The 23,047-nt window shown below is 43.9% G+C and overlaps 1 protein-coding gene across 3 annotated transcripts in view; it reads right to left on the bottom strand.

The window, feature by feature from the left end:
* Nucleotides 1-23,047, bottom strand: part of IGF1 (insulin like growth factor 1) — a 128,605-nt gene that overhangs the window by 12,623 nt on the left and 92,935 nt on the right. For 2 of the 3 annotated variants that reach the window (XM_030214587.1, XM_030214589.1), the window contains exon 3: nt 2,679-2,860. In XM_030214587.1, coding sequence (XP_030070447.1) covers nt 2,679-2,860 — 182 coding nt within the window. The remainder of the gene's footprint in view (nt 1-2,678; nt 2,861-23,047) is intronic. The other variant, XM_030214588.1, reaches the window with a different exon arrangement.

Below are 23,047 nucleotides of genomic sequence, written 5' to 3'. Positions count from 1 at the left end.
CTAAGGTTCTCCCCCCTCCCCCCATACCACCCCTCCCTTCTCTACCCCATTCCAGGCAGCAACATGTCTCCATTAACCCATGGAAATTGATACTGTATTAACCAAGTCTCTTAGCTATCTTTGCTGGATCCAGGCTTAGTCGGTTTAAAATGGAACTTCGGGCCCTAGGGGCCAGAATATTAATATACGGTTCCCATGTCAGGTAGAATCTACGTTGTGTTTTAGGTTTGTAGTAGGAATCTCTCAACTCCAATAGTAACAGCGGGTGCCACCTATTGCACCATTGCCAAAACGATGGTGCTTCTAACTGAGTCCAGTTAACTAAAATGCATTTCTTCCCCACTACACACGCTTTATAAATTAGCAGATTATAGTAGACAGTACTGTTTCCCTTCAGTAGATCGACCCCCAAAAGGGCCGTCTCCGGTGAGTCTGAGTACATTTATTTAGCTCTTCCCTTTCCACTGCTTCTGTCTTCCCATTTTCTTCCCCCTTTATCATTTTCCCTTCCTCTCTCCTGTGAGTAACTCTATAGTCTATATGGCTGTTATTCTGTGCTAGGGATTTGTACCTAACAATAAGCAAACAATATTCGAAACAACTTGCACCTCAGTTGTGTTTCCTTCCTGCCTCTACCCAGCAGATTCCTATTTGTCTTATTTGGTTTTATTAGGAACTTGCAGAATGATGAAGGAGGGGATGCCACACCTGCAGTGGGCAATTTTGCAAAGAACCCACATAGCTGCAAAGTCTGTTGGTACTAACACGAGGCACCAGCCTCAGATTGCAAGAGTCAAAGAAAGTAATGACTTTATTTTTTTTTTATAAGACATTTTAAATACATTTTTTTGTTACATTTATACCCTGCGCTTTCTCACTCATGGCAGGCTCAATGCGGCTTATATGGGGCAATGGAGGGTTAAGTGACTTGCCCAGAGTCACAAGGAGCTGCCTGTGTTGGGAATCGATCTCAGTTCCTCAGGACCAAAGTCCACCAACCTAACCACTAGGCCACTCCTCCTACAGTGGGTGGGGCAGCAGTGAGTGGGTGGGGATTGGCTGCTTTATTTTTTAAACTGAAAAGAAAAACTGAACAACATTTTATTTGTTTTTCTATCATTATCATTTTGTTTCCCCTTTAAAAATATGTTCAAAATGACTGCCATGACCTCTAGTGGTAGACTTGTGGCCGCTGTTTTGAACCTAGACCCAACTTGGGTAGGAGCAAGTGGGCATTGCTTCTGTATGGACTACTTTAGACCCCCCCCCCCCCCCCCCCGGAATACCCTTAGGTTGGCCTGAAGGGGCTTATGGACTGGGGTGGGGACATTGAGAGAGCGGAATGCTCATGGGGGAGTACCTGCAGGAGAGGGACTGATCCTGGAGGAGGGATTCAAAGGAGATGCTCCTGAGGGGGCTTGGAGGGAGGGGGTGTGGCGGCAAAATTAATGGTTCTGCCTGCTACCTGGTTAGCTGTCCAGGTAGTGTGCTGAACATCGTTGCTATCCGTTTAACTGCCAGCTCCACCACAGTTTTGCCCCCAGATTGCCCTGGCACTACCCAGGTAAGTGCCGCCTAATATCTCGGGATGGCTCACTGACCATGAGTTAACTTAGTAGGAGTCTCTCCTATTTGGTTTACTTTGAATATTCACCAGGGGTGGACTGACAATGATCTGGACCCCTGGGCAATATGGGCCCCTAACCACTTATTAAAAGTAATTAAACTAGATGGAGGCCAGGGGAGAGTGGGCCCTCAGGCACTGCCTTATTGTCACAGTGCTCAATCCGCCCCTGATATTCACCCCTGAGTTCTTAAATTTATATCGCTAAGTTTAATTTATGACCTATTAAGTTTTCAGCTGAAAGACCATCTTCATTCAGGAGCTTAAAATTGATGCCTAGATTTATAGCCTAATGATGAAAACTTAGGGCTGAGTTCCTTACTTTTTTCCTGCCCCAGCTGCTGTCACTTTTTATGCTCCTCAATGTAGGAGTTTAGTGAAATTTTCAGTTTAAACTTAGGCACTCAGACATAGTAAATTTTCAAAGGGCCAAGTTAGGAGCATAACTGTCAGAGCTAGAAACAAAAATCCTTTGAATATTGGGACCTTCAAGACTTGTGGACTTTTCTTAACAGGACAAATTCACAAATCTCTCAACATTGGCAGGCCATAAAAGAAATTTGGTTATGCCCAATGGCTGTCTAACTTCAGAGAGTATGGGAAATATGGGACAAGAAACTGTACTTATCCATACTGCCCTGTATTGGAAGTGAGCCAGAAACCTAGAAGCCCTTTTACAAAGTGGTGGTATGCCCAATGCGGGTTTACTGCACGCTATCCCAGAACAATGCGGCCGCTGTCAGCAGTTCCGGCTTTAGTGTGTGCCATTTCCAGCGCTCTGGAAAAAAATTTGTTTTATAGTGCGACGCTAACCTGGCGGTAATCAGGCATCGCCACTCACTGCTCCCCGCCACATAGCCACGTGGTAAGAGTTATCTTACCACATGGCCATTTTTTTTTGGGGGGGGGAGGCTTTTACCTGCTGCGGTAAAAGGGGCCCCCTTTGTTACCGCAGGGCCCTTTTCTCCGCAGCTTAGTAAAAAGACCCCGCCCTTAATGCCTAAGAAACACTGTCCTTCTTTAGACAGGGATGTAGTCTCCATCCCTGGCCTACCTTCTGTGTTTTTGGCATATCTGTGTGGCGCTGAGCACGTACAGAGCGTGCAGATTTCGCTGGTTTAATGGGAGCACAGTACATTTCCAGCCTTCGGAGGTCACAGCTCTGGAAGCAGCATTCATCCACTATTCCCTTGTGGTGCGAACGTCTACTGCTGGATCCATATCCTGTGGGTTTACCTGCACGTAACAAACAATTGGCAAATTAGTGCAAGTAAAGAAAAAGGTAAAACATTCTAGCGGGACTGATGTTTTATTAATGCACAGACATCCTTACGTTGTGAATTGCCTTGAGTACAAGTTGAAGAGGTAAAGATAAAGGTATCCCCTGTACAAAAGTACCAAGTCATAAACAACTTATGGGGCTGTCACTTGCGTGACGGTTTCTTGGTAGACCTAGCTAGTTCAGATACACATTTAGGGCCCTGTTTACTAAGGCGTGCTAGCGTTTTTAGCACACACTAAAAATGAGCATGTGCTAATGCTAAAGACACCCATAGGAATATGTAGGTGTCACTAGCTAGAAACGCTAGCACGCCTTAGTAAACAGGGCCCTTGCGGCCTTATTCTATAGAGGTTATGCACCTAAATTTATGCTCCTAAATTATGAGCATACTCTATGCTCCAAAATAGGCAATGCTCGTAATTTAGGAGCGTAAATTATGCTCATAAATTAGGAGCATACATTTTAGGAGCGTAAATTTAGGAGCATAACCTTTATAGAATAAGACCCATATTGACCAAAAATGGATGGATGACTGAAATCACCAGAGGCAACCCAGAAATAAAGGAAAATAGATAGATAGATAAATAAATAAATATTCACAGGATTTGTCTGGTAAACTTTTGGAATCAGCTGGATAAAGCCGAATGGCTGACATTCCACCTACCTCTCTGCCCCGTTGACTGGACACATTTTCCAATTTTGTCTGGGCAACAAGTTGCTTGGATAGAACCTTTAAGAGGTCAAAAAAAAGGTGCTGCTGGAGATGTCCCTGGGTCTTGGTTTCACTTTAGCCATCAGTGCTGATTCTCAGTGCTGGCTCAACAAAATTGTCCTAGTAACAGGTTGCCCAAAGAAAGCCAGACAATGTTGGCTGCTTAACTTTAGATTTTTTTTTTATTACATTTGTACCCCGCTCTTTCCCACTCATGGCAGGCTCAATGCGGCTTTGGAGGGTTAAGTGACTTGCCCAGAGTCATAAGGAGCTGCCTGTGCTGGGAATCAAACTCAGTTCCTCAGGAGCCAAAGTCCACCACCCTAACCACTAGGCCACTCCTCCACTGTTGCTACTATTTGAGATTCTACATGGAATGTTGCTATTCCACTAGCAACATTCCATGTAGAAGTCGGCCCTTGCAGATCACCAATGTGGCCGCGCAGGCTTCTGCATGGAATGTTGCTAGTGGAATAGCAACATTCCATGTAGAATCTCTGATAGTAGCAACATTCCATGTAGAATCTCCAGTAGTATCTATTTTATTTTTGTTACATTTGTACCCTGCGCTTTCCCACTCATGGCAGGCTCAATGCAGCTTACATGGGGCAATGGAGGGTTAAGTGACTTGCCCAGAGTCACAAGGAGCTGCCTGTGCCGGGAATCGAACTCAGTTCCTCAGGAGCCAAAGTCCACCACCCTAACCACTAGCCCACTAGGCCACTCCTCCACTCCAAATGGGATATTCGGCTTAAAAGTTTACCTTTCTTGTCCAGCGACTTTTTGAATATGAACCTCTCGGTAGCTGAACCACTGGACAATGTTCCTCTTCATTCAGTTTCTCCAGCTGCATCAATGAGTACTCAAATGAGAGGGCTCTAGAGAATTGCAGCTCAAACTACGAGGCACTTAGTGCTTACTCATTACTCATGTTATCCAGCCCGCTTCATGGGAAATCAAATAATTAAATTGTCAACAAGAAAGATTGTGGTATCATAATTTTGTTTTGTTTTTTGTATCACTATATCAATGCCTTATATATATATGTTTTTCTTCCTATTAAATAACATAGCACTTTTATAATTTATGAGACCCTTCCAAGGACCAACTACAAAAGATGTTGTAGTACAGGAGTTTGAGATAGTACAGGTCCTTTCTTCCATTAGTAAATAACTTCAACCATTGTCTATGATAGTTTAGTTTTCTACAGCTTGACAATCATTTCTAATGCTGCAGAGGAATGCATCATTGGTTCGATACTGTTCCTTAAAAACAATGGGCCTAACATTTGAAGGCAGCAGCTACCCAGATAACTACTACTACTACTATTTAACATTTCTAGAGTGCTACAAAGTGTACGCGGCACTGTACAAACACAGAAGAAAGACAGTCCCTCAGGGCCGTGCCTAGGGTCTCCAGCGCCCCCCTGCAGTTGGCCCCGCCGGCAAGCCCCCCCGAAAACGATCGCTACTCTACCTGCCCTCTTCCACCCAGATCCTTTTCCTTTTTGTTTAAATTTACCTCTCCGGCGCGCGGCAGCGTAGCGTTAGTGAGAAGGAGGCGGCGCTCCCCCGCCCCGACGTGTCTTCTTCCCTTCGCTCAGTGTCCCGCCTTCTTCTGACGTCATAAGAAGGCGGAACCGAGCGAAGGGAAGAGACTGACACGTCGGGGTGGGGGAGTGCCACCTCCTCACTAATGCTACGCTGCCACACGCCGGAGAGGTAAATTTAAACAAAAAAAAAAAGGACAAGGATCTGGGGGAGAAGAGGGCGAGGTAAGCATGGTGCGGCGGGGCACCCCCCAGAGGATGGCGCCCTCCTGCCATGCTTACCTTGCTTACCGTGTCGGCACGGCCCTGCAGTCCCTGCTCAAAGAGCTTACAATCTAAATAGACAAAAAGTAAAGCATTTAATATTTAAGCAGTCAAGCACAAGAGAACAGTCACAGAAGGACTGAAGATGTTAATAACTGCCACTGACTATAGCCATCCATGGATTTTCAGTAGAATTATTGAGATAATGCCACAGAAAATCATTAGAGACTGTCCCAATGCTATTCAGATAGTGCCGGGGCAGTCCTAGGGTGGAGCCTGGGCCAGAGAAGGACTGACAGTGGTCTGGTCTCCCAAGCACTAAGGGTCATGGGCTCCTAGCCACCTATCAAAAGGTTTAAACTAGATGGAAGGAAGGGAAGAGTGGGTCCCCTACTGCTGTGGGCCCTCAGGCACAGCCCTATTGTCTCAATGGTCAGTCTATCCCTGGCCTGCACCGAAGTAGAAGCTATCCAGAGGTTCATTGCTGGTCTCCAGGTGATATGATGATGGATTCCTCCTCTGTAAATAGACATCTGAGAGAAGCTAGAAACAGAGGAAAATGTAGGCAGATAAAGACCATCAGGCTTATTTTCGAAAGAGAAGGACGCCCATCTTTCGACACAAATCGCAAGATGGGCGTCCTTCTCACAGGGTCGCCCAAATCGGCATAATCGAAAGCCGATTTTGGGCGTCCTCAACTGCTTTCCCTCACGGGGATGACCAAAGTTCATGGGGGCGTGTCGGAAGCGTAGCGAAGGCGGGACTGGGGCATGCCTAACACATGGGCGTCCTCGACCCATAATGGAAAAAAGAAGGGCGTCCTTGACGAACACTTGGACAACTTTACCCGGTCCTTTTTTTTTTATGACCAAGACACAAAAATGGGCCATAAATGACCAGATGACCACTGGAGGGAACCAGGGATGACCTCCCCTTACTCCCCCAGTGGTCACTAACCCCCTCCCACCCTCAAAAAAATTCTTTAAAATATTTTTTGCCAGCCTCTATGCCAGCCTCAAATGTCATACGCAGGTCCATCGCAGCAGTATGCAGGTCCCTGGAGCAATTTTAGTGGGTGCAGTGCACTTCAGACCGGCGGACCCAGGCCCATCCCCCCCTACCTGCTACACTTGTGGTGGTAAATATGAGCCCTCCAAAACCCACCACAAACCCACTGTACCCACGTATAGGTGCCCCCTTCACCCATAAGGGTTATGGTAGTGTTGTACAGTTGTGGGTAGTGGGTTTTGGGAGGCTCAGCACCTAAGGTAAGGGAGCTATGCACCTGAGATCAATTGGTGAAGTCCACTACAGTGCCCCCTAGGGTGCCTGGTTGGTGTCCTGGCATATCAGGGGGACCAGTGCACTACGAATGCTGGCTCCTCCCATCACCAAAGGGCTTGGATTTGGTCGTTTCTGAGATGGTCATCCTCGGTTTCCATTAGAGATGGTCGACCTAAATTTCCAGATTTGGGCATCCCCGACCGTATTATCGAAACGAATGATGGGCGTCCATCTTGTTTTGATAATACGGGTTTCCCTGTCCCTTCGCCAGGACGTCCTGCGAGGACGTCCTCAGGAAAACTTGGGCGTCCCTTTCGATTATGCCCCTCTATATGGCCTATCTAGTCTGTCCATCCATGCCATCTATTCTCCCTATCACTCCCTTAGAGATCCTATGTACTTGCCCCAAGCTCTCTTTAATTCAGATACTATAGAAACATAGAAACATGTCCCTGAAATGAATAATCTAGTAGTGGTCTCCTCCCACTTACCTGTGAACCAGTGAACACATCAAGGTAAAAACAACAGAATTTGTATTATTTCAGACACTACAAGGATGCAGTAATAGGGGTTCTTTTACAAAGCTGCTTTAGGCAGTAGTGCAGCAAAACACCAGAGCACAATTGGACACACTAAAAATAGTTTGAATTTTTTTAAGGAGGCATGCCATGGGCGGAGAGTGGGAGTTCCTATGCTAACCAGTTAGCAACAGAGGCGTAGCTAGGTGGGTTGCCAGGGGAGTGACCGCTCTCCCAAACGGACTTCTGAGGGCACCGGAGCCTATTTTTCACAAGATCTATCACATGAAAAATATGCACCGTCACTGTCAACAATCCGCTGTCCACTCCCCCCATTGCCTCAACCTGGCTACACTTTTGGTTAGCACATCTACATTACTGCATGATAACTGGTTAGCGCAGGAATGTCACATGAGCTCTTACTGCCTACAAAATGGTGGCGGTAGGTGCTCACATTGTAAGTTAAAAGAATGGTTGCACACTAATGGTAACATTGGTACATTGTCAGGGCCGCCGAGAGACTAGGCTGGGCCCGGGGCAAGGCTGCCCTGCCTCCGCCCCCCCCCGCTGCTGCTGCCCCCTGTCGCTCCCCCTGCTGCTGCGGCCCCCCTCCCGTCGCTCCCCCCGCCACTGCAGTCCACGGTCTCACCTGCCTGCCTCCAGGGCTCCGGGCCCCCTTCATTCAAAGCGGCAGTCGCAGATCGCGTCTCTTCTGGTCTTCCCTCCCTGTGTCCCGCCCTCGTCTGATGTAACTTCCGGTTTCCGTGAGGGCGGGACACAGGGAGGGAAGGCCAGAAGAGAGGCGATCTGCGACTGCCGCTTTGAATGCAGGGGGCCCGGAGCCGAGGAGGCAAGCAGGTGAGACCGGGGACTGCAGCGCCGGCGGCCTGACCCTGGCACCGGGCCCCCCTTGGAGGCCCGGGGAATTTTGCCCCCCCCTCTCGGCGGCCCTGTGCATTACCATTAATACAAAATAAACATAGAAAATGGGCCATTTTAGCCTGTGATAAAAATGACCATAGTGCATGGGAAAGACATGTGTAAGGGTGCACCACAATTTAGTAAAAGGACCCCTTAAAGAGTTAACCATAGACAAATATGATCATTTAAATGTAGGATACCAGTCTTCAAAGTCGCTGTACCCTTAGCAAAATAAACCATGAATAATATGTAACCTTATATTTACTGGCACCAAGGCCTAGTATGCATTTAAATTATCCATGAGCTTACTAAAACCCTCAAGGATACATACTTATATTAATAAATGGACCCATATAATTGAACATATAGATTTGACCTCAAGTCCTCTGAAGGCAACAGGCGACAATGAAATATACAGAATTAAAGTGGAATGTGCAAAAGAATGTCCCTTCCATCCTAGGATGTGTAGTGGGGATTTAAGAGTTAATTGTTAGAAACAAAACCAAACTTGGGTTTAGCTGTAATACACAGATTCATGTGTGATGCAGAGGAATAACTGCAGATCTGGCAGAAAGTGTGAATTTTTAAATGTTGGCCTTAGCTTGAATTTACAATGTATATTCAGCACCTCTATACAGTGATAATTATAATAGACAGCACTCACATCAGTATCTATCTATCTATCTATCTATCTATCTATCTATCTATCTATCTATCTATCTATCTATCTATCTATCCATAGGAGCTAACTTTTAAAAATTATTGGGGGTGCTAAGCCCGGTGGAAATAACCCCTCCCTGGACAATACAAGGAATTTTCTCAATATTAGGGGTGCTCAAACACCGACAGCACCCACAGAGTCGGCTCCTATCTATCTATCTATCTATCTATCTATCTATCTATCTATCTATCTATCTATCTATCTTAATTTAGAGGCACAATTACTAAAGTGTATTAAGCATTACCTGTGGGATTTAAAGCACAGTAACCTATATCATGGGCCCATATTAACAGCTACCACATGGTAAAAATCCTGCAGTAAGTGCCTAATGCAGGTTGGGGTGGATTAGGGTGGAAGTCAGGTATGGCCAGCAATGGCAGCTATTGCATGGCATATAAAAACATAAGAACATGGCATATTGGGTCACACCGATGGCCCATCTAGTCCAGTATCCTACTTCCAGCAGTGGCCAATCCAGGTCACAAGTATCTGGTAGAAACCCTTATAGTAGCAACATTCCATGTAGAACCCCAAAGAATAGCAAGATTCTGGAATTCCAGAGTAGCAAGATTCATGCTACTGATCCCAGGACAAGCAATGCTATGTCTATCTTAATACAGTAATATATAGGCATACATCTAATTAAAGATGTGAAGGGAGTGTATAGTCAATTACTTCCAATATACTCAGCTTCAATTATATCCTCATTATAACTAAACACTCAGAGGCGTTTATTATAGAATCATCGGATTAACGTACCAACCTCTAAAATGGCTATTGTGAGCCAAGCATTTTGAAGAGAGGCGGTATCGTAATCCTCATGAATCCCAATTCTTTGAATATTTTTACTTATTTTTTCATTGTAACATTTTTTATTTCATTTATCTTAGTCTCTCCAATTCTATCTTTAAGTTCAGAGTTAATACTTAGCTTTTCAGCACCATTAAATGATGTGCGGTGGAAACCCACCTCTGGTGGGGCCCAGAGGAGAGAAGCCAAGCCCTCTGTGTTGTGACTCCCCTACAGAAGTGAGACTACCTTGAAACAGCACTATGCAAAACATGGATCTATGTCGGTGATATTGGGTCTCCACCGTACATCATTTAATGTTGCTGAAAAGCCAAATATTAACTCTGAACTTAAAGATAGAATTGGAGAGACTAAGATAAATGAAATAAAAAAAAATGTTACAACGAAAAAATAAGTAAAAATATTCAAAGAATTGGGATTGATAAGGATTACGATACCGCCTCTCTTCAAAATGCTTGGCTCACAATAGCCATTTTAGAGGTTGGTACTTTAATCTGATGATCCTATAATAAGCGCCTCTGAGTGTTCAGTTATAATGAGGATGTCTATCTTAGTAGCAGACTATGGGCCTTTCCTCCAGAAGCTTGTTCAAACCTTTTAAAAACTCAGCTATGCTAACTGCTGTTACCACATCCTCCGCCAACGAGTTCCAGAGCTTAACTATTTGTTGAGCAAAAAAAAAAAAAGGTTCCTTCTATTTGTTTTAAAAGTATAACCATGTAACTTTATCGAGTGTCCTCTAGTCTTTGAACTTTCTGAAAGAATAAACAATCGATTCACATTTACCAGTTCTACACCGCTCAGGATTTTGTAGACCTGTATCATTACCACCCTGCTCCACTAGACTACCAGAGAAACTCCTGGATGAGTCCTGGGAGAAGGTCAGGCTGCCTTACTCACTTTTAGTCTGCTATTAAAGAAAAGAACTTTGGAATCTTTCTGCTTTATTATGGAATGAACATTACAAGCGATGACAAAGACAATTCCCTAAACAAACTTTCATAACCTAAATCCTGTCTCATAATTAGTAAGACTTTGTGCCAACCAGTATGTCATAGCTTGGCTTATTTCCCAGAGATTTATTTCACTAGCTAACTAACCCAGCTTGCAAAAACAATAATAAGACAGCCAGTCAGTCATAAGTTTATGCAATAGGGTGATGTCAAGCATTGGTTCAAAGAATGTTGTATCTTCCTGGCGGACTTGGTAAGCAATTAGTAAGCTTAAAGTAGTTCCTGCACACCAAGGCAAACGGGTAACTCAAAATGCCCTGCTAGAAAAGTAGAGCAAAACCCCTATAACACAAACTCTTGGTTTGGAGCTGCAGCGAGAGAGATGCCATTACTAGATAGTGGTGGCAGTTTAGGAATTGAGGGGCCCTTTTACTAAGCCACGTGGAAGGCCATAATCAAACGGGGGTGCCCATCTCTCAGGGTGCCCATCTCCGGGGACGGCCCCGGGAAGGGGTGGAGCCAACTGTATTATTGAACAAGATGGGCGTCCATCTTTCGTTTCCATAATACGGTCGGGGATGCCCAAATCTCAACATTTAGGTCGACTGAAATGTTGAGATGGCCGGACTTAGAGATGGCCGGCCTCAGTTTTCGCCGATAATGGAAACCGAGGCCGACCATCTCAAAAACGACCAAATCCAAGCCATTTGGTCATGGGAAGAGCCAGCATTCCTAGTGCACTGATCCCCCCTCACATGCCAGGACACCAACCGGGCACCCTAGGGGCACTGCAGTGGACTTCACAAATTGCTCCCAGGTGCATAGCTCCCTTACCTTGGGTGCTGAGCCCCCCAACCTCCCCCCAAACCGACTCTCCACAACTGTACAACAGTACCATAGCCCTTAAAGGGTAAAGGGTTCAGTGGGTGTCTGGTGGGTTTTGGAGGGCTCCCGTTTACCACCACAAGTGTAATAGGTAGGGGGGGATGGGCCTGGGTCCGCCTGCCTGAAGTGCACTGCAGTACCCACTAAAAGCTGCTCTAGGGACCTGCATAGTGCTGTGATGAAGCTGGGTATGGCATTTGAGGCTGGCATAGAGGCTGGCAAAAAATGTTTTTACATTTTTTTTTTGGTTGGAGAAGGTTGATGACCACTGAGGAAGTAAGGGGAAGTGATCCCCGATTCCCTCCGGTGGTCATCTGGTCAGTTCGGGCACCTTTTCAAGGCTTGGTCGTGAACAAAAAGGGACCAAGTAAAGCTCGTAAGGGCTGCCCTTCTTTTTTCCATTATCGGCCGAGGACTGCCATCTCTTAACCACGCCCCCGTCCCGCCTTTGGTACACTGCCGACACGCACCCTTGAACTTTGGCCGTCCCTGCAATGGAAAGCAGTTGAGGATGGCCGAAATTGGCTTTTGATTATACCGATTTGGCCACCCTTAGGAGAAGGGCGCCCATCTCCCGATTTGTGTCGGAAGATGGCCACCCTTCTCCTTCGAAAATAAGCTGGTTAGGTGCCTACACGCACCCAACATGGCCCATTTCAGAACTACCACTTGGCTACCGCTTGACATGGGCGGTAATTTCATTTTTTACTTGCGTCCACTATGTGCGCCGGAAAATATATTTTATTTTTTGGTGTGCGGTGCTAGCTGGGCGGTAATCGGCATTGTACGCACGCTGAGGATTACCGGCCGGTTAACGTGTGCTGAGCACACTCTCCAGATAGTCACTGGCAATGAATGTTTGGATAGGGCAGTCAGTGCCAGAAGTTATCTGGATACTGGCAACATTCAGTCTGCTATCCAGATAACCTATGACGATTAGTTATCTGAACAACAGACTAAATTTTGCCTCTGTCCAGGCAAGTTCTGGCTCTGACCACCTTGTATGGACATTCAGTGCTGGTCACTATCTGGAGAGTAGCTCTAAATATCAGGCCCTGTATATTTGAGATTATGATGGATACCATTAATTTATGCAACAGCCCAGCACTTTGCTCCATGGGAGCCATATCCTCTGTATGTATGCTGTAGCAAACCACACTTTAGTCACAAATCACAGAGATTGGACCACAGATTTCAGCAACTATCGCAACAACATAAGAACATAAACAATGCCATACTGGGACAGACCGAAGGTCCATCAAGCGTGGCCAATCCAGGTTACACATACCCGGGAAGATACCAAAACAGTACAATACATTTTATGCTGCTTATCCTAGAAATAAGCAGTGGATTTTCCCCAAGTCCATCTTAAAAATGGCTTATGCACTTTTCTTTTAGGAAGTTATCCAAACCTTTCTAAACTCCGCTAAGCTAACTGCTTTTACCATATTCTCCGGCAACAAATTCCAGATTACAGGTTGCTGGGTTTGATGGACCTTCAGTCTGTCCCAGTATGACAACACTTACGTTCTTATGTGATCTATATGGTGAGTATGGCAAAGCAGTCTGATAGCAGTGTTTTGAAGTGTTTGCAATTTTTTCATTGAAGACCAGGGTAATCCTGCATAGATGATGTTTTGAGGTGGGATGTAAAAAATGAAAGGATAAGAACATGAAAATGCTTGTGATTAAAAAGATGGTGTACGTTTCGCAGTTGATGAAGCAAAAGGAAAAAAACCTTAGTCAAGTGTGAAATTTTGGATAGGAAGGAGCGGGAAGAGTCCCAGATAATCTCAAAATAGTGGAAACTTGTGACTGGAGTAATTTTTACTCCGAAAAGGGTAATAGGTGTAGATGGGGAAGACAGGGCACCGGAGAACAAACAGGCAACTGTTTTTTTCTACTTTAAGCACTAGACGATGATTAGTTAACCATTGCACAACTGAATCCAAGCAAGCTTGAAGTGGGGTGATTGAGGGAGGGGAAGAGAAAGTCAGATAAGCTGGGTAGTTAAGAAGAATGCCATCTGGGTAGAGGTAAACTGAAATTCCAGAAGTCTGGCTAAGAGCAGCAAGGAAAATGAGAAACAGATTGAACAACAGAGGTGAGAGAATTGAGCCCTGGGGGACACCACAGTGAAGCTCCCTATTATTCGAGGAAGATGAGGGAGTTACAACCTGAAAGGAATGGTGAGATAGAAAGGATGTAAACCAGGAAAGAACCATACCTGCAAAGCGAAGAGAAGAGAGGTGGGAGAAAATTAGGGAATGATCGACAAAGTCGAATGCCGCAGATAGGTCCAGGGAGACTGCTAGAACAATTTCGTGCTGGTGAAGATGGGAGTGGATTTCATTGAGAAGTGCTGTCATCACTGTCTCTGTGCTGAAGTGGGCCCGAAAAACTGAGTGACTTGGGTGTAAGGCAAGTACCTTGTCATAGAATGAAGTAAGTTGATTAACTACTACTACTACTACTACTATTTAGCATTTCTATAGCGCTACAAGGTGTACGCAGTGCTGCACAAACATAGAAGAAAGACAGTCCCTGCTCAAAGAGCTTACAATCTAATAGACAAAAAAAAAATAAAATAAAGTAAGCAAATCAAATCAATTAATGTGAACGGGAAGGAAGAGAGGAGGGTAGGTGGAGGCGAGTGGTTACAAGTGGTTACGAGTCAAAAGCAATGTTAAAGAGGTGGGCTTTCAGTCTAGATTTAAAGGTGGCCAAGGATGGGGCAAGACGTAGGGGCTCAGGAAGTTTACTCCAGGCGTAGGGTGCAGCGAGACAGAAGGCGCGAAGTCTGGAGTTGGCAGTAGTGGAGACGGGAACAGATAAGAAGGATTTATCCATGGAGCGGCGTGCACGGGAAGGGGTGTAGGGAAGGACGAGTGTGGAGAGATACTGGGGAGCAGCAGAGTGAGTACATTTACAGGTTAGTAGAAGAAGTTTGAACAGGATGCGAAAACGGATAGGGAGCCAGTGAAGCGACTTGAGGAGAGGGGTAGTATGAGTAAAGTGACCCTGGCGGAAGACGAGACGGGCAGCAGAGTTTTGAACCGACTGAAGAGGGGAGAGGTGACTAAGTGGGAGGCCAGCAAGAAGCAGACTGCAGTAGTCTAAACGAGAGGTGACAAGGGTGTGGATGAGGGTTTTGGTAGAGAGCTCGGAAAGAAAGGGGCGGATTTTGCGGATGTTGTAAAGAAAGAAATGACAGGTCTTGGCAATCTGCTGGATATGAGCAGAGAAGGAGAGAGAAGAGTCAAAGATGACCCCAAGGTTTCGAGCTGAGGAGACAGGGAGAATGAGAGAGCCATCAACAGAAATAGAAAACGGGGAGAGCGGGAAAACACAATCTTTTCAAGGGATTTTGATATTTATAATCTCTAATCTCTCATTTATGACTGGGTGATAGTGTCTAGGATCAAGGCTGGGTTTCTTTAAAATGGAATGGACCATGGCCCACTCCCATAAATCTGGGAACTGGCTGGAAGAGAGGCTGATGTTGATTATAGATAGAAGACATGACTCAGGGGGTTTTAGCCAGGAAGGTGGGATAGAATCGCATCAGCAGTAAGTGGATTTCATGGAGGACAAAACTTTCTTCAGGGAAAGTATGTGTGTGTGGGGGGGTCTGAGTCTGAAAAGTGGATAAAATGATATTACCAGAAAGAGGGTGGTGGGTAGAGGTTTGTGAGACAGGAGTTGTGGACATAGTGGAGAAGGGTGGGGGCGGGCGGAGCAAAGGACACAATCAGTGCGATGATTACTGACTCTGTATTGAGTACATAAACTAACAATTTCTTGATATATATATATATATATATTTATATATATATATATATATATATAAGCACTACAAATATTTAATAGTACTATTGTTGGGATTTACAATGTGGGTTCCTTCATGGGGTAACTGCATAAAGAGTAAGTTAGGAGGGTCCTACAATGGCATAACAAGTACTGTAAATCAGGTAAACAGAAATTTAAAAGTAAAAAAAGAAACTAAAGTGTTAATTTACCTAGTTGCTGGGATAACGTTTTGCATAGATCTAGCTATTCAAAAAATGTTCTTCACATTCCTTCATGTACATTAGAACACATTTGGCTTATTACCAAAAGCTCAATGTGCAGAAGGCAATGACGTTAGAAGTATGCATTGGAGATATGCAGAAAAAGCTGAAAAATTCATGACAAAGTGTTTTCTAAAATGATTTTATTCCCCTGCCAAAGAACTGCAGCTTCAGCTAAATTTATGTGGAGAAGGAGAAGTTGGCTCAGATAGGATTCCTCTTGGAATAACTTGACAGGTGTTATAAATTATTCTTAAACATGCAAACGAAATGATTCTAGACTCTCACACACACTCACAGACACATAAACACATACAGATACACATATATAAATATAGATAGATAGATATAGATTTAGCTAAAGTTCAGCTGCAGTACCATTAATGAATCTGAAAAAGAGACAATTTAAAGACTCATCTTCATTCATTTATCATTGACAGTGCCAGTTGAAATATTGCTGGAGGAATGTCTATCCTGAGGACTCTACTGGTTTCATCTGGAGCTTCTTCTCTGAAATTTGATAATGTGTCAGGTCTTGACCAAAATATTTTTATTTTTTGTTACATTTGTACCCTGTGCTTTCCCACTCATGGCAGGCTCAATGTGGCTTACATATTGTATACAGGTACTTATTTGTACCTGGGGCAGTGGAGGGTTAAGTGACTTGCCCAGTCACAAGGAGCTGCCTGTGCCTGAAGTGGGAATTGAACTCAGTTCCTCAAGACCAAAGTTCACCACCCTAACCACTAGGCCACTCCTCCTCCTCCTGTTCTAGGTATTGGGTTCTGCCTGCCTGTGCAGGTCAGGAGGAGGAGGAAGAGGAAGCATGCCAATGGCCAACAAAGGCCAGGTAAGTCATAAACCCACATGGACTAGATGAAGGAGGATGCTGTGTTGGCCCATGTAGGCCAGAAGAAGGAGGAATTTGTGTCAGTCTGCCTGGTCTAGCAGATGGAAGAGAAACATCATTGGCTCATATGGGACCAAAAAGGAGAAGGCTATGTTGCTGGTTTACATGGAAATGGGGTCCATGCCTTCCACAAAAACACAAGCAATGCAGACCAAGGGTAGAAGAAGACCAAATCCAAATGACCAGCCCAACAAATGAGTAAGAGCTTCAAAACAAGTTTATCAGGACCCGACATGGTCCTTGTTTCGGCAAAAAGCCTTCTTCAGGGGTATTCTTTGTTCCTTAGAGATCCTTTTCTTTGATCTTCTTCCACCCTTGCTCTGCATTGCTGGTTCACATGGGCCAGAAGGAAGAGGAAGGGAAGACGTTTTACAGCCAGCATGAACAGAAGGAGAAAAAAAGTTGTGTCTGTGAAGCAGCTGAACAAATGGGAGGGCTAGGCCTGGAAGCACACCAAAGAAGTGGGAAGTGGAAGAAGGCTTGACAGACAGTGGGATAAACAAGCACAATTTAATAGAAGGATTCTTGTATTACTGTAATACACAACACTTGACATGACACCATGTTTTGGCATGGATGTGCCTGCCTCAAGAGTCTACAATAAGGATAATAAATATGGGTATTGACATATTATACAGAAATACTCCATAGTATATAAACAATTAAAACAAGTAAACATAAAACAAGCTACAATGTATTAAATGTAAAACCACAAAATAAAATATATGAATATATTATGCATAAATACTGAAAAATACTCATAAAAAAGAAATGCTATATAAAATATCAGAAACAATAAAAAAAACAATGAAACAATCATTAAATATAAAATACGAATAAAGGTATCTGGACTGGGTGAAATAATAGAAAGAACAGATTTCTCTTATACATTATTGATACCTTTGAAGTATATAAATGTTGCTATCATAATATGCTGTCTTTTCTCTTGGGTATACAAATTTAAGTCCTTAAATTATTTGGACTTTTGGTATAGACCACAAATGAGTAAATTATGGTCTATGTGCCACATTGGGCCCATATTAATGAGATAAGATCCGACATAGGGCAATGACAGCATATCACATGTGGCTAATAATGCCAGCAGGATGGAAAGGATCTTGCTGTTGACCCTCGGTGGACATTCTCTTGCAAGGCATGCCCCTTAGTCCTCCATCAGATACCTCTCATCCCTCCCTGTCCCTCTTTTTAGGCCACTAGTTCTTGATACCTCTTTATTATTTCCTGTAATAGAATCTCCATTTACCCACCGATGAAATGAGGATAACTTGCCTGCAGTTTCCAAGCTCACCAATGAAATGAGGATAACTTGCCTGCAGTTTCCAAGCTCACCAATGAAATGAAGATATCTTGCCTGCAGTTTCCAAGCTCTTCCCCATTACTATTCTTTGAAAAGGGACAACATCCACTTTTCTCAAAATATAGTGAACTACTTTCATCTTCATTGGTCAACTGAACAAATTCTTCAGCCGTGACCAGACAGTCAAAACCTCTCTGAGTTTCCTTAGTATTCCTGGCGATACCTCTTCCTGACCCATAACCGCTTAGTAAAAGGGGCCCTCAATGTATTATGTTTATACTTGGTCATTTTACTACTGTTATTCTGTTAATAAATCCCAATAAATAAACAGCAAGTGATCTGACAAACAAAACTCCTCCTCCTCCTCATGTCTCAAGATTTTGCTGCTGTTTATTTTAAATATTATCTACTATTAGGTGTATGTGCCCTTTGGGACCCTAACAGTGGACAGTACAGCCCCTGACACAGCCTCTAAGAAGGCAAACTGTGGCTCCTGTGCACTCTGACATTCACTCTCCTTGATATTCAAAACTATTTAACTGGCCAGGAATGGCTCCTGGCCGGTTAAAACATGTTTAAGCGGTCCTTTTACTAAGGTGCGCTGAAAAATGGCCTGCGCTGTTGTAGACGTGTGTAATGGATGCACGCAGGTCCATTTTTCAGTGCACCTGCAAAAAAGGCCTTTTTTTTTTGGCCAAAATGGCCCTGCGGCAAAATATTTTTAGGAGCCTAAGCTTTCAGCTGAAAATTCATCCTAATTTAAGATCTTAAAAATTATTTGCCTGGTATTGAAAGCCATTTAAATGCCCTGAATAGGATCCTGGCTGTTTAACACCCCCCCCCCACCCCAGTTTACTAAGCTGTGCTAGCTGCTGCTGGGCGCTAATGTCGACACAGCTCATATATTTTGAATGGGCTATGTTGGCACTGCCGCGTGGCGGCTGCTAGCAAGGCTTAGTAAACGAGGAGGTAAGCGGCTTGCTCGGGGCTATCCAGGGATATTCAATGGCACTCAACGGATTATTTATTTATTTAATTTATTTATTGGGATTTGTTAACCGCCTTTATGAAGAGATTCACACAGGTACAGTTTAACATAAAACCTACAATTTTGTTAACAGCATAACAATAGTAAAATGACCAAGAGGGGCATAATCGAACGCGAACGCCCATTTGTAAAAACGTCCATCTCCGAGAACGGGTCCGTGAAGGGGCGGGCCGAATCGTATTTTCGAAAAAGATGGACGTTTATCTTTAGGTTCGAAAATACGGTTTGTGCCGGGCAAATGCATAAGATTTGGGCGTTTTTTGAGCTAGGCGTTTTCGTTTTTCAGCGATAATCGAAACCAAAGCGCCCCAGCTCAAAAACAAACAAATCCAAGGCATTTGGTCGTGGGAGGGGCCAGCATTGGTAGTGTACTGGTCCCCCTGAGATGCCTCTATGCCAGCCTCAAATATCATCCCAAGCTCCATGACAGCAGTATGCAGGTCCCCCGAGCAAATTTAGTTTAGTTGGTGCTGGCCGGACCCATGCAGAGAGCAACAATCGGAAGAAAAAAAAAACATGCAAGTGCAGTTGGGGACGTCCAAATTAAAAAATAGTAGAAGGGAGATTTGAACCAGCCACCTTCTGATTCCCAGGCCAGTGCTCTAAGCACTGCACCACATGAATCAGTTGTTTAGATATCCTTCCCTTTCCATTAAGTCCCTCCAAGTTTCTGTCAGCCAATCACAGCTGTTTAGCTGACAAATCTCCCTTCTACTATTTTTTAATTTGGACGTCCCCAACTGCACTTGCATGTTTTTTTTTCTTCCGATTTTTGCTCTCTGCATGGGTCCGGCCAGCACCAACTAAACTAAATTTGCTCGGGGGACCTGCATACTGCTGTCATGGAGCTAGGGATGATATTTGAGGTTGGCATAGAGGCTGGAAAAAAAAGTGTTTAAAGTTCGGGTTTTTTTGGTGGGAGGGGGTTAGTGACCACTGGGGGAATCAGGGGAGGTCATCCTCGATTCCCTCCGTTGGTCATCTGGTCATTTAGGGCACTTTTTTGGGACCTGTTCGTGAAAGAACAGGGTCCAGAAAAAGTGTCCTAAATTCTGGCTAAAAACGCCTTTATTTTTTCGATTATCGGCCGAGCGCGCCCATCTCTCCTCAGTCGATAACCACACCCCAGTCCCGCCTTTACCATGCCTCCAACACACCCCCGTCAACTTTATGCGTTACCGCGACGGAGTGCAGTTGGAAACGCCCAAAATCGGCTTTCGATTATACCGATTTGGGCACCCACAAGAGAAAGACGTCCATCTCCCGATTTAGGTCAGAATTTGGGCGTTTTTCTCTTTCGAAAATAAGCTGGCAAGTATAAACATAAATACGATAGATGAGATAAACTTGAAAATAGCAAATTGAAACCTAATAAGACTACCATGAAACAGGATCAAAAATATACAAATTTAACAGCATTGAAATTCAAATAACAGAGATATAATATGATGCAAGCATAATAGTGATGGAATATCTAATAAGCACACAATTAGAACATTCAAATAACATTGCTATAATACTAACGCTTTTTTACAATACAGCTTACCATATAGCCAAGGGGCCAAATGCAGATATATAGATGGGAACAAGATGTGTAGTAGAGTCAGTTGGGATCAATAAATGGGTGGCTAAACTAAAGGCAAGTTATTTGTACAGTTAATCAAGATATAAGGAACTGGTCTAAGTTACAGTGTGTGCAGCAAACTAGTTCAGATGCAGAATGAGTGTGTGGAGGGGCATAATCGAAAGGGGTGCCCAAGTTTTCCTGAAGACGTACTCACAGGACGTCCCAGCGAAGGGGCGGGGGAAACCCATATTATCGAAACAAGATGGGCATCCATCTTTCGTTTCGATAATACGGCTGGGGACACCCCAATCTTGACATTTAGGTTGTCCTTAGAGATGGTCGTCCTTAGACTTGGTCGTTTCTGATTTTCGGCGATAATGGAAACTAAGGACGCCCATCTCAGAAACGACCAAATGCATGCCCGTTGGTCATGGGAGGAGCCAGCATTCACAGTGCACTGGTCCCCCTGACATGCTAGATTGCCGTATAGTGGTAGGTCTGACCTTGCTTTCATAAAAGGGCTCCTTTATGCAGTGAAATTAATCTGGGGTCAGTCTGAATATTGGCTGGTACCTGGTTAACTTCCGGGTGACTGCTGAGACTTGGATATTCTATGCTGGCTGAATATTGGGTGGATTCCTCTTTACACAGGCATTTGAAGACAGACTTGACTGAATTTAAATTTTTTAAAAAATAATTCTGGTCAGATTGCATATTTCGATATGACAGTGTAAAAGTTAGTATTTATGCCGTCAGATTTGTTATGGTGATTTGTGCATTATTTAGTTTTGTATTGTATTATTATTATGGTTGTTTTTATTGTACACTGCCAAGAATGGTAGGTTGTGTGGTGTATAGTATTTTTAAATAAATAAATAGATAACATTTGGGAAATCTATTTTTAATGAGTCCACTTTAAAAATGAGAAATAGCTACACCTCAGGAAAGATGACAGACCTTGTAAACTGAACAATTGAGCTATTGGAGTTTTTTTCTTATTTATTTATTTTTTTGTTATAGTTTTACAAAGTGCATTGATATGTTTTATGTTTAGCTGTATTGCAAATTTTAATAAATCATAAATAAATCAATCATATTGCTTCTGGACTCTTTTTGGTTTGAGGGCCACACTGGGGTCCACAGTGACTGGGTATGAGGACCAATGAAGTTACAAAATAGGATCCCTTAGAGGAACGATTGGGGGGAGGGGTTTCCCTGGACATCTGGAGAAGTAGCGGCCTCCACCAGCTGCATTTGGTCCACGGATTGTACCTTGCCCACCTCTGTTCTAAGTTTTGTTGGTTCGAGTCTCATCTGAAACATTGCATCACCCATTTGGGATTGCTCCCCCTTTACCCTAGATCAAGGCTGCTCCACTGGAATGCACACTGTGCAGTGAGGCATGCTCAAATGTGAATCACTGCATCTAGATGTGGATTAGAGCTTTGCTTATTTTACATTTAGAAACAAAAAGGGTAGCTGATTTGAACTTGAGTTTTAAAATTAGCTGCATTTCAACTTTTTACATATCATATCAAATTCAAACTAATATTACCTTGTTACTCATAGCTCTAAACTATGCCTCCATACTTCTGCCAAACTTCTGGATACAATTTAAATAATAGGCAAATTATCCTGGCCTTCCCACCAGTTTACATAGCGTTTCCATGGAGACAAATACAGAAGGCAGGCCTACTTAGTTTGCAGTTTTGGCCCTGGAAAAAAAATAGACCTGAATAGTATTCTGAGGCCCGTTTGAAATAAAGGAGGTTTTTTTCTCTCTCACACTTCTGTGCTATGGGATTTCAGTTTCATATTTATGTTTCGGTTTAGTTTCTGGTTTACCTTTGTTCAAACCTCTAGAATAAGAGGAAAGGGATCCAAATAGAGCCCTACTGGCCTTTGCCAATAAACACAATTCAGACCAGCCACAGAGGAGCCAGAGGGATTTTACCTTTCAAGCAGTTCTTCTGTCGCTCAGTTTGTGGGAACTGGGAACAGGGAGTGTCCACCCTAAGAAATCCTGTTACTCCTCTCCTTCTTCCGAAGCAGAAAGGCTGGTTATATATTTCCCCACATACATCCATATATAGACTTTCATGTGATCTGATCTCAAGTGTCAAGGTAGCAGCTACATGCAATAATTTATTCACAATGAGCTATATGAAAAGAGATATATTCCCCATAATATATTCCTTTTTCTAACCTCCAATTACATATGCAGTGTGCACTCTCTCTACATGATTATGTGCAAAACTAACTGCAAAAAGATCTGGTACATTACATTTATAGAGCGGCACTAGGCTTGATCTGCTGTCAGACATGAACCTGTCCATGGTTGGCACTTCCATTAGATAAATTAAGTGGTTGCCTAGCGTGCTCAGATTCTGGAGACAACAAAAGGCAGACGGCAGGTAATTTAAATCTCCTCCCTCCTGGCTCCTGCTCTCCCGGAGACCCTACCCCAGTGCTCACACCAGTGGCTTAGCCTAGGGTTAGCATATGGCTCCAGAAAAAGGAGGACAGATTGAGCCAGTCCAGGTTTTACTTCCATTGCTTTCAATGAAAGCAAAACCCGGACAGGATCAATGTGTCCTCCTTTTTCTGGAGC

Source organism: Microcaecilia unicolor, chromosome 9 (assembly GCF_901765095.1).
Source record: "Microcaecilia unicolor chromosome 9, aMicUni1.1, whole genome shotgun sequence".
NCBI lineage: Eukaryota > Metazoa > Chordata > Amphibia > Gymnophiona > Siphonopidae > Microcaecilia > Microcaecilia unicolor.
This window is presented reverse-complemented; position numbering and strand designations above follow the sequence as displayed.